Source organism: Furipterus horrens, unplaced genomic scaffold, assembly GCF_987537825.1.
Source record: "Furipterus horrens unplaced genomic scaffold, mFurHor1.1.pri manual_scaffold_10, whole genome shotgun sequence".
NCBI lineage: Eukaryota > Metazoa > Chordata > Mammalia > Chiroptera > Furipteridae > Furipterus > Furipterus horrens.
In genome coordinates, this window is record NW_028327180.1 from 62,218,473 (window position 1) to 62,231,807 (window position 13,335).

The 13,335-nt window shown below is 38.3% G+C and overlaps 1 protein-coding gene across 1 annotated transcript in view; it reads right to left on the minus strand.

Moving 5' to 3' along the window:
- Positions 1 to 13,335, minus strand: part of ADAMTS19 (ADAM metallopeptidase with thrombospondin type 1 motif 19) — a 294,467-nt gene that overhangs the window by 209,482 nt on the left and 71,650 nt on the right. The window contains exons 4-6 of the mRNA XM_090289153.1: positions 12,017 to 12,189; positions 10,370 to 10,453; positions 9,529 to 9,686 (exon numbers count right to left, since the gene is read on the minus strand). Of these exons, the coding sequence (XP_090145279.1) occupies positions 9,529 to 9,686; positions 10,370 to 10,453; positions 12,017 to 12,189 (415 nt within the window). The remainder of the gene's footprint in view (positions 1 to 9,528; positions 9,687 to 10,369; positions 10,454 to 12,016; positions 12,190 to 13,335) is intronic.

Here is a 13,335-nt window from a genome sequence, read left to right on the forward strand (position 1 = left end):
GATTGAGGAGGTGGACAAAATTTTTATCCATGAAATATGAAGTGACTTAGCAAAACTTTACCAACCAAAGTTTACCTACCAAAAAAACTTCTCCATTAAGTTTTGAATGCAAGTCCTGTTCAGACAGTGAAGGTTGAGTTTTCTAGCCAAAACTAAAAGATGCACTAGAAATATCATAGTGCCTTTTGTCTTATCTTTGAAAAGTATAACTTGGACACAGAGGGTACAACATTTGGCCATGTGGTAGTAGTTCAAGTTTTGAAAATCTGCAGATGAATAACTATTTTATCAACTGACCTGATGCAGCAGGTTGAGATTATGAAATACAGGTTGTTGTGTATTTTCCCGAAGAATATTATTTAGAATTGTCTCACAAATCCCAGACATTTTTACCTTCAGTTCATTCTTGTAATATGTTGTTCTAGCCTATGGCTAAACATGAAGTTTGATTGCATTTTATGAGCATTTGACAATAAGGAAAAATATTATATAAACACAATATCAGGTACTATTTAATCACCCTAAATAAATACTAGCACATGTTTACAGCTATATATAAAGATATTTGTATGTTTTTCCCTAAATGTAAAAAAACAAGAAAAATATACAGATATAGAATAATTATGCAAATTAGGATACTTATATGAAATAAAATGTCTGCTCCAAATGATTCAGACCAATATGGTTATATCAGTTTCCTCTTGCTGCTGTAACAAATTACCAAAAGCTTAGTCATTTAAAACAACAAGAATGTATTGTCTCATTCTAGAGGTCTGAAGCCAAATGTAGGTCTTGCTGGGTTAAATCAAGGTGTCCTAAAGGCTGCATTGCCCCCAAGGCTCTCGGGTGGAATCCACTGGCTTGCCTTCTGCAACCTCCATAGGCTTCCTGCACCCTTGGGCTGGTGGTGCTGTTGCCATCTTGAAAGCCAGCAGCATAGCATCTTCCAGTCTCTCTGACTCTGACCTCCTGTTCCCATTTCCATCTTTTAGGATTCTTGTGATTACATTGGACTCATCTAGATAATCTGGCATAATCTCCCCATTGCAACATCCTAACCACATCCACAAAATCCCTTTTGCCATGTAAGGAAACATATTCACAGGTTCTGGGGATTAGGATGTGGACATTATTCTGCCTTCCACAAATAATGACACAAAAAGACTTACAAAACATAGCATAAAGTGAAAAAAAATGGAGAAAATGATATAACATTAAACAATGTTCTTTAGAATACATACCAGCTCAATCAACACTGGTTACCTTTGAGCAGCTTGCACCATGAGAGTATGTGTTCATGCATTATTTGAGAATTATGCTACAGTGTTTCCTGAAGAACTATTTAAAAACAAGGAATATTGCCCTGACCAATGTGGCTCAGTTGGTTAGCTATTCAATTCCTGGTCAGGACACATGCCTGGGTTGCAGGTTCAGTCCCTGGTCAGGGGGCATACATACAAAAGTAAACTCGATGTTTCTCTCACATCAGTCTTCCTTGCCCTCTCTTTCTCCCTCCTTTGCCCTCACTCCATAAACAAACAAACAAACAAATATAAAACAAAACCAAAAATAAAAACAAGAATATTTGAGCTAGACTTTTAAGGGAAAATATATATTATAAAATGGTATATAAAATGGGAACTTACACACCATGGATGATATTCTTTCTTCTACATAGAAGGGTAAACAGTTGTTAATTTTATTATTCCTTATATTCTCTTCATATACATCACATAACTCTTTTTTAAGAGAATACATGTGTTGCCTTGCTAGTGAAGACTAGCAATAAGGGAGGTAGTGATGAAGAGTGGTTAGTTAAAAGTGCAGTTTTATTTCCTCTTTTTTTGAGAACCTCATTCTAAGCAAAGTAAGTCAGATAGAAAAAGTTAAGAACCATATGACTTCACTCATATGTGAGATACAAAACTGAAAGCAACAAACAAACAAGAAAAACAAACAAAAACTCATCCACACAGACAACAGTATGTAAAAATATCAGAGGGAAAGGGCTTAAAGGATAAAGGAGGTCAACTACACAGTGATGAAAGATTTGACTTTGGGTGGTGGGCACAAAATACAATATACAGATCATGTGTCAGAAAACTGTACACTTGAAACTTACATAATCTCATCAAACAATGTCACCAAAAAAAATTTAATTTTAAAAACTGTAGCTTTTAAAGCTTTATAATATAAAAAATATTGGATGCAGGAGATTCTTTTTTCAGAGTTTTGAAGAAACAATGGCAATGGGAATAAGAAGTGAAATTGAGAGGAAAACAAGATGGCGGAGGAGTAAGTGGAAGCTACACTAACTTCCTCCTAGAACTAGTCTGGATTTACAATGTAATTTTGGAGAAATCATCTGGAATAACGAACCAAACACCAGCTGGAGAGAAGTCTTATAACCACGGAGAGACAGAAAAGGCCGCTACATCACAACGTGACCGGTAGGGAGTGCGGAGACGTGGAAGGGCTGGCTGGGCTCCCACGGGTGGCAGCTGAAGGGGCTGAGAAACAGCTCAGCAGCCGGGGATTCCCCCTGAGAAGGGCAGGGTCTAAACCCCCAGCTGGGCTTCCCAGCCTACAGCGACAGAGTGGAAAGTAAAATAGTATCAGCTGTGAAAAGCGAAAAGCCACAGGCTTTCTTGCTAGCCGGAGAGAAACAGCAGGAGAAAAAGAGCTCTTAAGTGGATCACATACGAAAATATTTTGGCCACCACTTACCCTGGGCTCAAGCAGAGGGAAGGCAGAGAGGACTGGAGACACTTGGGGAGAATTTGGCACGGTGGCTTTGAGGGGAGAACTGGAGGAGCAGCTGACTGGGTCCCAGTGCTGACTCATCCCCAGTACTGCGGGTAGACCATTCCCCTCCAAGTGGCGTCAGCCTGAGGGGAAGCAAAAGCCCTGCCTTCAGGAATTAAGCTGCCACACCCACAGTCCTTAAGCCTGACAGCTAATCACAGATTGAATAGATTAACAATCAAAGAAGACAGACAACAGCAGTAGATCCCTGGAAGTCTCCAACAGGCTGCCTAGGGCCAGACTGGTACATGATCTGACGCCACCAGAGGCAGATCCAGGAAGTGCAGATCATTCCAAGAAGCACCAACAAACAATAGGAGTCAAAAAAATGGGGAGACAGAGAAACAACCTCCCATCAAAAGGAAAGGTAGAATCCCCAGAAAGAGTGCTAAATGAAATAGAGGGGAGCGAACTATCAGATATGGAATTCAAAACATGGATTATGGAGAAGCTGAATGAGCTCAGCGGAAACTTCAAAGAACTCCAGAAAAACTACAAGGAACTCACAGAAAATTACGTGAGCATGAAAAAGGACATAGAAGCTATCAATAAGAGCCAGGAGGAAATGAAAAATATGATCTCTGAATTGAAGAACACAGTAGAAGGAATTAAAAGCAGGCTAGAGGAAGCAGAAGATCGGATCAGCGAGCTGGAGGACAACCTACACAAAAACTCCCAGACAATGCAACAAAATGAAAAAAGACTGAACAAGACTGAAGAGGTTCTAAGACAGCTGCAGGACAACATGAAACGTAATAATATCCGTATCATAGGAATTCCAGAAGGAGAAGAAGAAGAGCAAGGGATAGAAAACCTCTTTGAAAAACTAATGACAGAAAACTTTCCTAACATGACGAGAGAAAGAGTCACGCAAGTCCAGGAAGCACAGAGGGTCCCAATGAAGATGAACCCCAACAGGCCCACTTCAAGACACATCATAATTAAAATGCCAACATTCAAAGACAAAGAGAGAATCCTAAAAGCAGCAAGAGAGAAACAACTAATAACATACAAGGGAGCTCCAATAAGGCTATCATCAGATTTCTCAGCAGAAACACTACAAGCCAGAAGGGAATGGCAAAAAATATTCCAAGCAATGAAAAACAAAGGCCTACAACCAAGAATACTCTACCCAGCAAGGCTTTCATTCAAAATGGAAGGTGAAATAAGGAGTTTCCAAGACAAAAGAAGGCTAAAAGAATACATCTCCACCAAACCAGCATTGCAAGAGATGCTAAAGGGTCTGCTTTAAGAAGATGAAGAAACAGAGAGACAGAGAGGAACACGAGTACAAAGGGGGAAAATGACAATGAATAAGTACTGAAAGAAAGAAGGAACTTCTACCATTTGCAACAACATGATTGGAACTAGAGAGAATTATGCTTAGCGAAATAAGCCAGGCAACAAAAGAAAATTACCTTATGCTGTCACCTGTTACAGGAAACTAATGAACAACACAAACAAATGAGCAAAATTGAACCAGAGGTATGTAAACAAGGAATAAACTAACAGTAACAAAGGGGGAGATGGGAGGGAGAGAAGGGGTAAGAAGGGGAAGGGTCTAGTCAAAGAACATGTATGAATGACCCATGGACATGGACAACTGGGTGGGGACTGACTGTGGGGGGGGGCAGGGTGCAGGGAAGCAAGAGGGGGAAAAAAAGTGAGACAACTGTAGTGGAAAAACAAACAAACAGAAAATTTTTTAGTGGGGGGGGGAATAAAAATATAAAGAATAGAAATGCAAGTTCAGTGAATATTAGAAGGACAAGGATTTTCCTTCCGATAAGACAGTCCTACAGATTTAGAGACTTGTATGTGGGTTATGTTACATAAATTAACATGTGTTTTCTGTTTTCAAAGGGCATAAGCCTACAATCTCATTACCTGAGTGATTATCTGTATGCATAGGCCTCACTTAATCCTGTCTGCATTGCTGCCTCCTGAGACTCAATGGTTTGGCTGAACTAAGTGGCTGGGTTGGTGAAGAACGGGGTGGTCTGTGGGCTTCACTTTAAAACTGGTTTCTCTTTTCTATCCTAATGGCCTGGACAGAAAAAGCCCAGAGGCCTGAGATGGGGGAAACCTAAAATATTTCCCTCAGTCCAAAATAAGTATAATGGGCAAAAGGGTTTTGGACAGGTGAGATGTACCTGGCACACCTTCCTCCAAAGAAGCCCTTCTTTTCCCTAATGTGGGACATTGAAAAATTAATACCTGTCTTTTGTCATCTAGTGGTTACGGATTAAATGATGTCCTTTAACCCTGTTGCCCCCAGAATACAACAAGGATGCCAGCCTGTCAAACCAAGCATGCCGTTGTCCAGAGACAGCCAACCAACCTGGAGTCTGCACGATCCTTCCCCTTGTGGGAAGGCCACCCTCCCCTCCACATCCCCACTCTTATTAGGGATTTCTTGACCCACGGGTAGGTAGGACGACGACCATGTCCAGCTTGAAGCAGCTAGAGGAGCTCGAGACCTTCATCCATTGTCCTTTATAAGATTGTAAAGGGTCTTAAGTCTGAGAGGGAGGAATTGTTATTTTTTATTGTTAAAATATTTAACTAATTAATTAATTAATTTTAAAAAAAGAAGAAGAAGAATATATGAAAGGGTGAGGCGGGAGAGCTTGTATGTACGACCCATGGGCATGGACTTGGAGAGGGGATTGTTGGGGAAGGGGGGTGCTGGGCGGAGGGGAGCAAAGGGGAAAAAAAATTGGAACTATTGTAACAATATAATCAATAAAATATACTTAAAAAAAAATAAAAAAAATAAATAAATATCTTTCCAAAGTAGAAATATATATATATATTATGTTGTTACCTAAAATTAATTAAAATGTTGATTTAATTAAAAAAAAAAAAAAAAAGAAGTGAAATTAATGTCACAATATCAGTGGGGTGAAACAAAACTTGCATGTAGAGTATGAGCCTGATATTATAAACATATGTATTTAGTTACATAAATACATAGGAAACAAAACTGAAGGAATATATTTTAAAATGTTACCTATAATTACTCCTAGGTAGGAGAATTGTAGGCTAATATTTTTTCTTCATTCTTGTCTTTCTCTAATATCTACAATAAATGTTTCTATTGACTACTTTTCCTTGACCATGGGTCACATTTTTATGTCTTTTTGCTTGGCTAATTTTTATTATGTTTTAGACATTGTGGATAGTATATTATAGAGACTCAAGATTCTGTTATGTTCCTCTGAAGAGTACTAACTTTTATCATAGGAGGCAGTTCCATGACTGGTTGATCACTCTGAACTTAGGCTGGTTTGAGCTTATTCTTTGGTAAGGAGGAACTATCTGATTCCCAAGCCTTTGTAAATCAGTGGCACTCAAACACCAAGCTATCTCCTGTTGAAGGTCTTCCTGGAGTGTGGTTTCAGGCTTTACCAGGGCAGGTCAAGGGCAGGCACTCCTTTGCATTGTGATCCCTACTATGAAAGCACAGCCTTCCTGTTTTCTCGGCTAAATGCCAGGCATAATAAATAAGGTATTAACAAGACTCCTCCACTCTTACAGCCTGAATTTGCTCAACTCCTGATATCTTTTTCAAAGCTAAAGTCCATCGCAGTATCATTCTGATAAATTGTAGGCAGTTTATATCTGTATACAGTACATTCAGATCAGTCTTTTAAATGTCTCACAGGTGATCTGCATATGAACTTCTGGGTCCTTTTCCCAGCACAGGACCCTGGTCTCCCAAGTTCTCAGCAGGATGGCTGTGCTCTACCTAGACTTCAGCTTGCAGTCAAGAAATTGTCCCAGGCAAAAAGCTGGGTCTACTGTGGGGCCAACTTAATAAATGTCCTTTCTTTCAGAGTCGTAGTCTTGCACTGCTCATCCTCCAATGACTGAAAGCAGTTGCCAAATAAATATTTTCCAGTTGGATGCTTATTAATTGCAGTAGTCCAGTATCAGGTACACCTAATTGTGGAAGTCCAGTTGTGCTCTTGCATAGAGATTTTTTCATCTTTCTGAGTTACTTATAACTAGATTAGCTTTTATATAATTCAGCAATAGAAGCTATCACACATTTGACTCATGACAGAAAATCACGTTTAAATGTTACTGTGTATTATATGATGTGAAATTTCAACATTATTATATGAAAACTAAGTTGCTACTGAACAATTAATTACCATTCATTTTACTAGGTTTAAGAAAGATGGATTTATCAATAATTATTAATATATAATGCTCATTCCTTCACATTCTTAAATTTATATGTAATGCTGCATTATAAATGCTTGTGAGTACTACAGGCATTCACAATGTAGCTCAAAATTAATTAGCTTGAAACTTTTTTCTAAGATTGAAACAGAAAGTTTGTCAATTTCTGAATTTAATATATTGGATTACTTTACATGGTGATGACTGAAAAACACACAGTGTGGGTTCATAATTTTGAAATTCCACCAGAATTTACCCTAGTTTTCACTTATCATCATTAATGACTAGATCTTCACATTAAAAATATTTTGTCAACTTGCCATCAATAAAAGGCAGTTCAAAAAACAGTTATTATGGAGACTTCTAGCCAAGATGGAGGCCTAAACAGACATGCTGGGTCTCCCTCCACAACTAAGGAGGAATATAACTACCTCAAAACTAGAGACAACCAGAAGTTCCAGAAAATCAAGCTGCATGGAAGTCCAATAAACAAATATATAAAGAAGAAATCCTCATCCAGACAGGTAGGAGGGGCGGAGCTGGGGTGAAGAGGATGCAGTGTGGTGGAGGTGGCGGCGGCGGCGGCGGCAGCAGGTCAGTGGAAAGTGCAGTCACACGTTTTAAAAAGTGGGGAGGGTCACCTGGAGAATGTTCCCAGCTCCTGACCAAGCCACACAGCTCATGGTCCCAACACCGGGGAAAATCAAGCCTCATTGCTTCGGACTATGCAAACCAGTAGTGGTTGGGGTGGAGGAAGAAACTGTCAGTCTCTCAGCAGTCTGCTTGTTTAAAGGGCCCCCACGGTCCTAGAAGGTCTGCAGACCCACCCACTCTGGGAACAACGGCCAGAGTAACAGCTAGAGAGATGCAAGTGCCTTACGGAAGTGGGAGAAGTGCCTGGAAAAAGGGTGCATGCTGAGCAAGTGGTGTTGTTCACTCTCTGACCCCTCCCCCACATACAGCGCCACAACGTGGTCAAACGGGTCGCCCTGTACTGATGAACACCTAAGGCTCCACCCCTTACACCATAACAGGAGCAACAGCTCTACCTAAGACACAGGAGCAAACAAACACAGGAGCCTGTCAAAATGAGGAGACAGAGAAGTATGGCCCAAAAGGGGAAACGGATCAAGGTTCCAGTGGGAGAACTAAGCAATGAGGAGATAGCCAACCTAACAGATGCAGAATTCAAAACACTGGTGATAAAGATGCTCACAGGCTTGACAGATATGCTTGAGTATGGCAAACGCATAAGGGAAGAAGTGAAGGCTATGCTAAATGAAACGAAGAAAAATCCACACAAAACCAATGGTGGAGGGAAGGACACTGGGCTCAAATCAATGATTTGGAATATAAGGAAGAAAAAAACAGTCAACTAGTACAGAATGAGGAAACAATAATTGAAAAAAATGAGGAGAGACTTAGGAAGCTCTGGGACAACTTTAAACGTGCCAACATCCGAACTATAGGGGTGTCAGAAGGAGAAGAGGAAGAGCAAGAAATTGAAAGCTTATGTGAAAAAATATTGAAGGAATACTTCCCAAATTTGGCAAAGGAAATAGACATATAAGTCCAGGAAGCACAGAGAGTCCCAAACAAGCTAGACCCAAGTAGGACTACACCAAGACGCATCATAATTAAAATTCCAAAGGTGAAAGATAAAGAAATAATCTTAAAAGCAGCAAGAGGAAAGCAGAGAGTTACCTACAAAGGAGTGCCTATAAGACTGTGAGCTGATTTCTCAAAAGAAACTTCACAGGCAAGAAGGGACTGGCAAGAAGTATTCAATGTGATGAAAAGCAAGGACCTACAACCAAGATTCCTCTGTCCAGCAAAGCAATCATTTAGAATGGAAGGGTAGATAAAGTGCTTCCCAGACAAGGTAAAGCTAAAAGAGTTCATTATCACCAAGCCATTATTATATGAAATGTTAAAGGGACTTATTTAAGAAAAAGAAGATCAAAACTATGAACACTAAAATGACAACAAATTCACAACTATCAACAACTGAATCTAAAAAATAAGAACAAAATCCAACTAAGAAAAGCAGAATAGGAACAGAATCACAGTTATCGGGATCTTTTGGAGGGTTATCAGCTGGGAGGAAGAAGGAGGAGAAATGGGAAAATGGTGCAGGGATTGGGAAGCATGGTTGACTGGTACAAAATAAACAGGGGGAAGTTGGGAACCTTATAGGAAAGGGTGAAGCCAAAGAACTTATATGCACAACCCATGGACATGAACTAAGGGGCGTGGCATTCCTGGGGGAGAGGGGGTACTGGGCAGAGGGGAGCAAAGGAGAAAAAAATTGGGACTACTGTAACAACGTAATCAATAAAATATACTTTTTAAAAAAAGAGGGGAAAGAAAAAAAGCAGTTACTATGAATTGGGGGAAATGACTAATATCACTACGCCAGAAGTTTTTTGGAACACAAAATCTAGAAGCAGAGCATTCTGTGAAGCCCTGAGTAGAATTTACAGCAGCACCATCAAAGTAGAAACGTCATTTCACTGGCTTTGGAAAGTTTACCTTGTTATAAGGATGGCTGCATCCACAGGCGCTGTGTCCTCTCCCCAGCTTGTTGACATCTCTAAATGTATATCATTCTTTTTGCCAAATTCTTCATGTTGCCACTTACAAAAACTCTCCAGCATTTTCTCTCCATGGTGCCCAATATAGAGATCTGCCTACAAAAGAAGAGACTTCAAGGCAAATTATGCTCAGATATCCAAAACACTACAAACTGAGGGGACATCTTGAATTACTAAAACAAACTGCTGATTATAACAGTAATTAGAATTGGGGAGACATTCAGGATTGATGTAAGCCTGAGTTCAAAATCTTACAACTTGGTGAAGGTACAATGATTACAAAATCTGTTTAATGCTCTTCATAAAAAGGAGAGCAGTTCAATGAAATATTGAGAATGTCAAATTTCTGGACTTCAGTTACTCATTAGTTCTATAATTTAAGAACAAAGGTTTTACAAAGTGCCAGTTAAGCAATGTGTTAAAATGATGTCACAGAATATTCTTCATTTATAATGAATTACAGATAAGAAAAGGCTTTACAAGCACACGTTTAGAAAAGAAAATAAACTCATTAAATATGAGTTTTTAAAATTACTTTTAGAAATTAAGGTTTATGGTCAGGATCCTTGAAAACTAAGGACATTGTTGCATTTTTGGAATAAAATTGAGGTATTCATCAAAACTAAAGACAAGTTTGTGTATACCCTAAGTGATTCAGTGGATATTTCTGGATTTTAAGTCAATAAAAAGTACATCCCTAACATTCCCTTTACTTAAAAGTACCTGAACACAACTGCTCACCCACTTAACTGAGGACAAAAAACTCAAGACTTTCTTACCGGAGTTTCATGGAGCAGGACGAGCTTAATCACACGAAGGTTGACCTGCACCCCAAGGCTCTTGTGTTGAAAAAGGTTAAAAACCTGAAAACAGATAAAAATAAAAATACTAAAATAAAACCGAAAACCATTTTAATTTTTCTTAAAGCCCAGACATGAGAGAAGTCTTTATTTAGTTGAGGAATCTTATATATTTTTAAATCATTTAATTGTTCAAAACATTAGCTTAATAAGCAATAATAACTTAGCTAACTCATTTTAGATACTAAAAAATGTAGACACGGCATTCCGAGATACTTACTGCAGCCTTAATAGTCTAGGCATTTCAGCGGGAGCAGAGAGAAGGCTGGGCTTTTCACGATACAAAGGAGAATCTTAGTAAATTCTAGAATTCTGAATTCTTCATTCATGAAATGCCAGTGTTTTCCTTTCCTCTGAAAAACAGTCCTGAAAACTCTGCCTGCTGTATGCCACCTCCTAATTCATTCCTTAAGAGTCTTTTTCTCTCCCTAACTAGCTGCCAGACACAAACAAGGTTTCCAGAGCTCCTCCCCTCGCTACTCCCACAGGACAAGCTAGTGGGCCGTTGCTGCTTAACAATTTCTATCATCATTATAACAGGTTTTCTCAAAATGTGGTGTGTGTTGCCATGCTGGAAAGCAAGGTGAATTTTTTATGTTGTCCCTTGAGTTTTTGTAAAATTTAGCATTTATTTCATTTGTAATAGAAAATATTGACACACCAAACTTATGCTCTCAGACAGCACTAGTTGGAAAAGACTGAGCTGGCTAGATTGGGTTCTTCTACCCTACACTGAGAGCTGGCAGTGTCCAGGAGGTAGCTGAACACACACAGAAATGACTGAAGTGTGGGAAAATCTGCCAAATAATAACAAAAAGAATAAAAATGGGAATTTTACAGAAATATAACAGATTTATTCTTGAATCAGTGGTGCTTACCCTGTGCCTTTGGCTTTTATTGATGTTTTTTCTCACCTAAGAACTGCTCTTCATTACAACCCTCTAATTCTGCCTTCAAGGATGTTTACCCAGATGATAATGCAATTAAGTCAAAGGATTCATTGGATAATAAGCATCCATGAGACTTCTGCAGTCCAGAAATTGTCAACTGAAGTTAGCTACATATAATTTAGCTGGTTAAAAATCTAGCTATTAGCTATTAGGTCTTCCTCATCAACTAGTATTACATCGGATGTCCAATTTACATACCTATATAAGAAGAGCTCAGTGGATTATCAAGATCCATTTTTGTTCCACCTCATAACCCAGAGTACTTTGGGGGACCATGCATATAAACAAATATAACATTTCTGCTAATTTCAACAAATAGCCCTTATATGTGAGAATAAAAAGAAGAGAGAGAGAGAGAAAAAAACAGGAAAGAATAATAGAGAGTTCTGCCACCTCAAAGTCAAAAGTAAAGTTTTTTACGTTTTTACTAGACAACATGAATTATTATTTTGACATCTTTTTTGAGATGTCAGTTTGGTAAACCTAAAGATTTTTTAAATTGATGTCAATAAAGGAACAGTAATAAGTTAATTTTTGAAGAACTTTATTATACTCACACATTTCTTCCTTAGAGTTTTCTTGAAAAAATTCTAAATGCACTTTAAAGTTTGCCTACCATATTTAAGATGGTTAGAATAAATCTCCTGGCTGCCTCTGCTCCATGATAGGAAACCATTGCTGGGTCTGCAACCACTACAGTCTCTATGTTGTATTCTTGAGGTACTTTGTATGAATATCGTTTCCCTCTTCCACTCTCTGTTATTGTTTTAGATCTAGGTCTTCCTTTATCTGCAACAGAGAAATGATTTTCAACTGTGCCTCCATCTTGGCAAAGGAAACAACAAAATTATGTGTATTCAATAATCTAAAAAGTATTTATTGCATACCAACATGCAATGATGATACAATGGTGAGCAAAATCAAGTTAAGTTCCCTTCACAAGCAGAGCAGAAAAGGGCATCTGGCACTGGAATATGACCTTGGAATCAGACGGAAGGGACTTCTACTGTTTATTACCTCTGCCATTTGGGAAACTAACATCACTAAGGCAATCTTAGTTTCCTCATCTTTACAGATGAATAATACTAACACATACTTTTAGAGTTGATGGCTTATAATAAGTCACATTAGTAAAATCTCTATAAATAAAATAATTTAATACATTAAAAATATCATGATTTTCCTTTTTGAAACCAGTAAAAAAAATAAAGGTCTACCTGCAGGAAGTGCCTGAAGTGACTTCACCACACATCGTGATTTTAGTCAGGTTTCCGCAATCACAAAAACTTGATGCGGGGATTATAAAGTATTTGGTTCTGCCTTCCATTAGGATCATATAGAATTTATAATCTTAGGGTAATAAAGACTCCTTAAACAGAGCCAAAATAAAAGCAGTAACCACAAATAAACATTTATAAATTTAACTATATAAAAATATAACATTTATGTTTATTAAAACATACCACTATCATAATGAAAAACATGCCACGAAGTGGGAGAAGATTTTTACAATGTTTTTCCATAATAAAGAAAAGCTACTCTAAATCAATAACAGATAAACCAATTGGAAAATTCGCGAAGAACTTGAACAGTGATTTTCTCACACACACAAAAAGGCTATCCAAATGGCTAATAAGCATATGAGAAGATGCTCAATCTCATTAATCTTCAGGGAAATAAAAATAAAAATTACAATAAATTAAATTAATTAAAATCCCTAGAATGGCTAAAAGAAAGAGATTATTATATTGTGTCATCAAGAATGTGAGGACAAGAACTGGAAGTCCCCCCCCACACACACACACGCTGGGAGTTTATATTAGGATGAACACTTTGAAAAACCAATGGGAAGTATCCATTCAAGCTGAACATTCGCATACCCAATGATCAAAGTTCTAAAATATATACTCACCAGATTTGCATGCAAATCACACA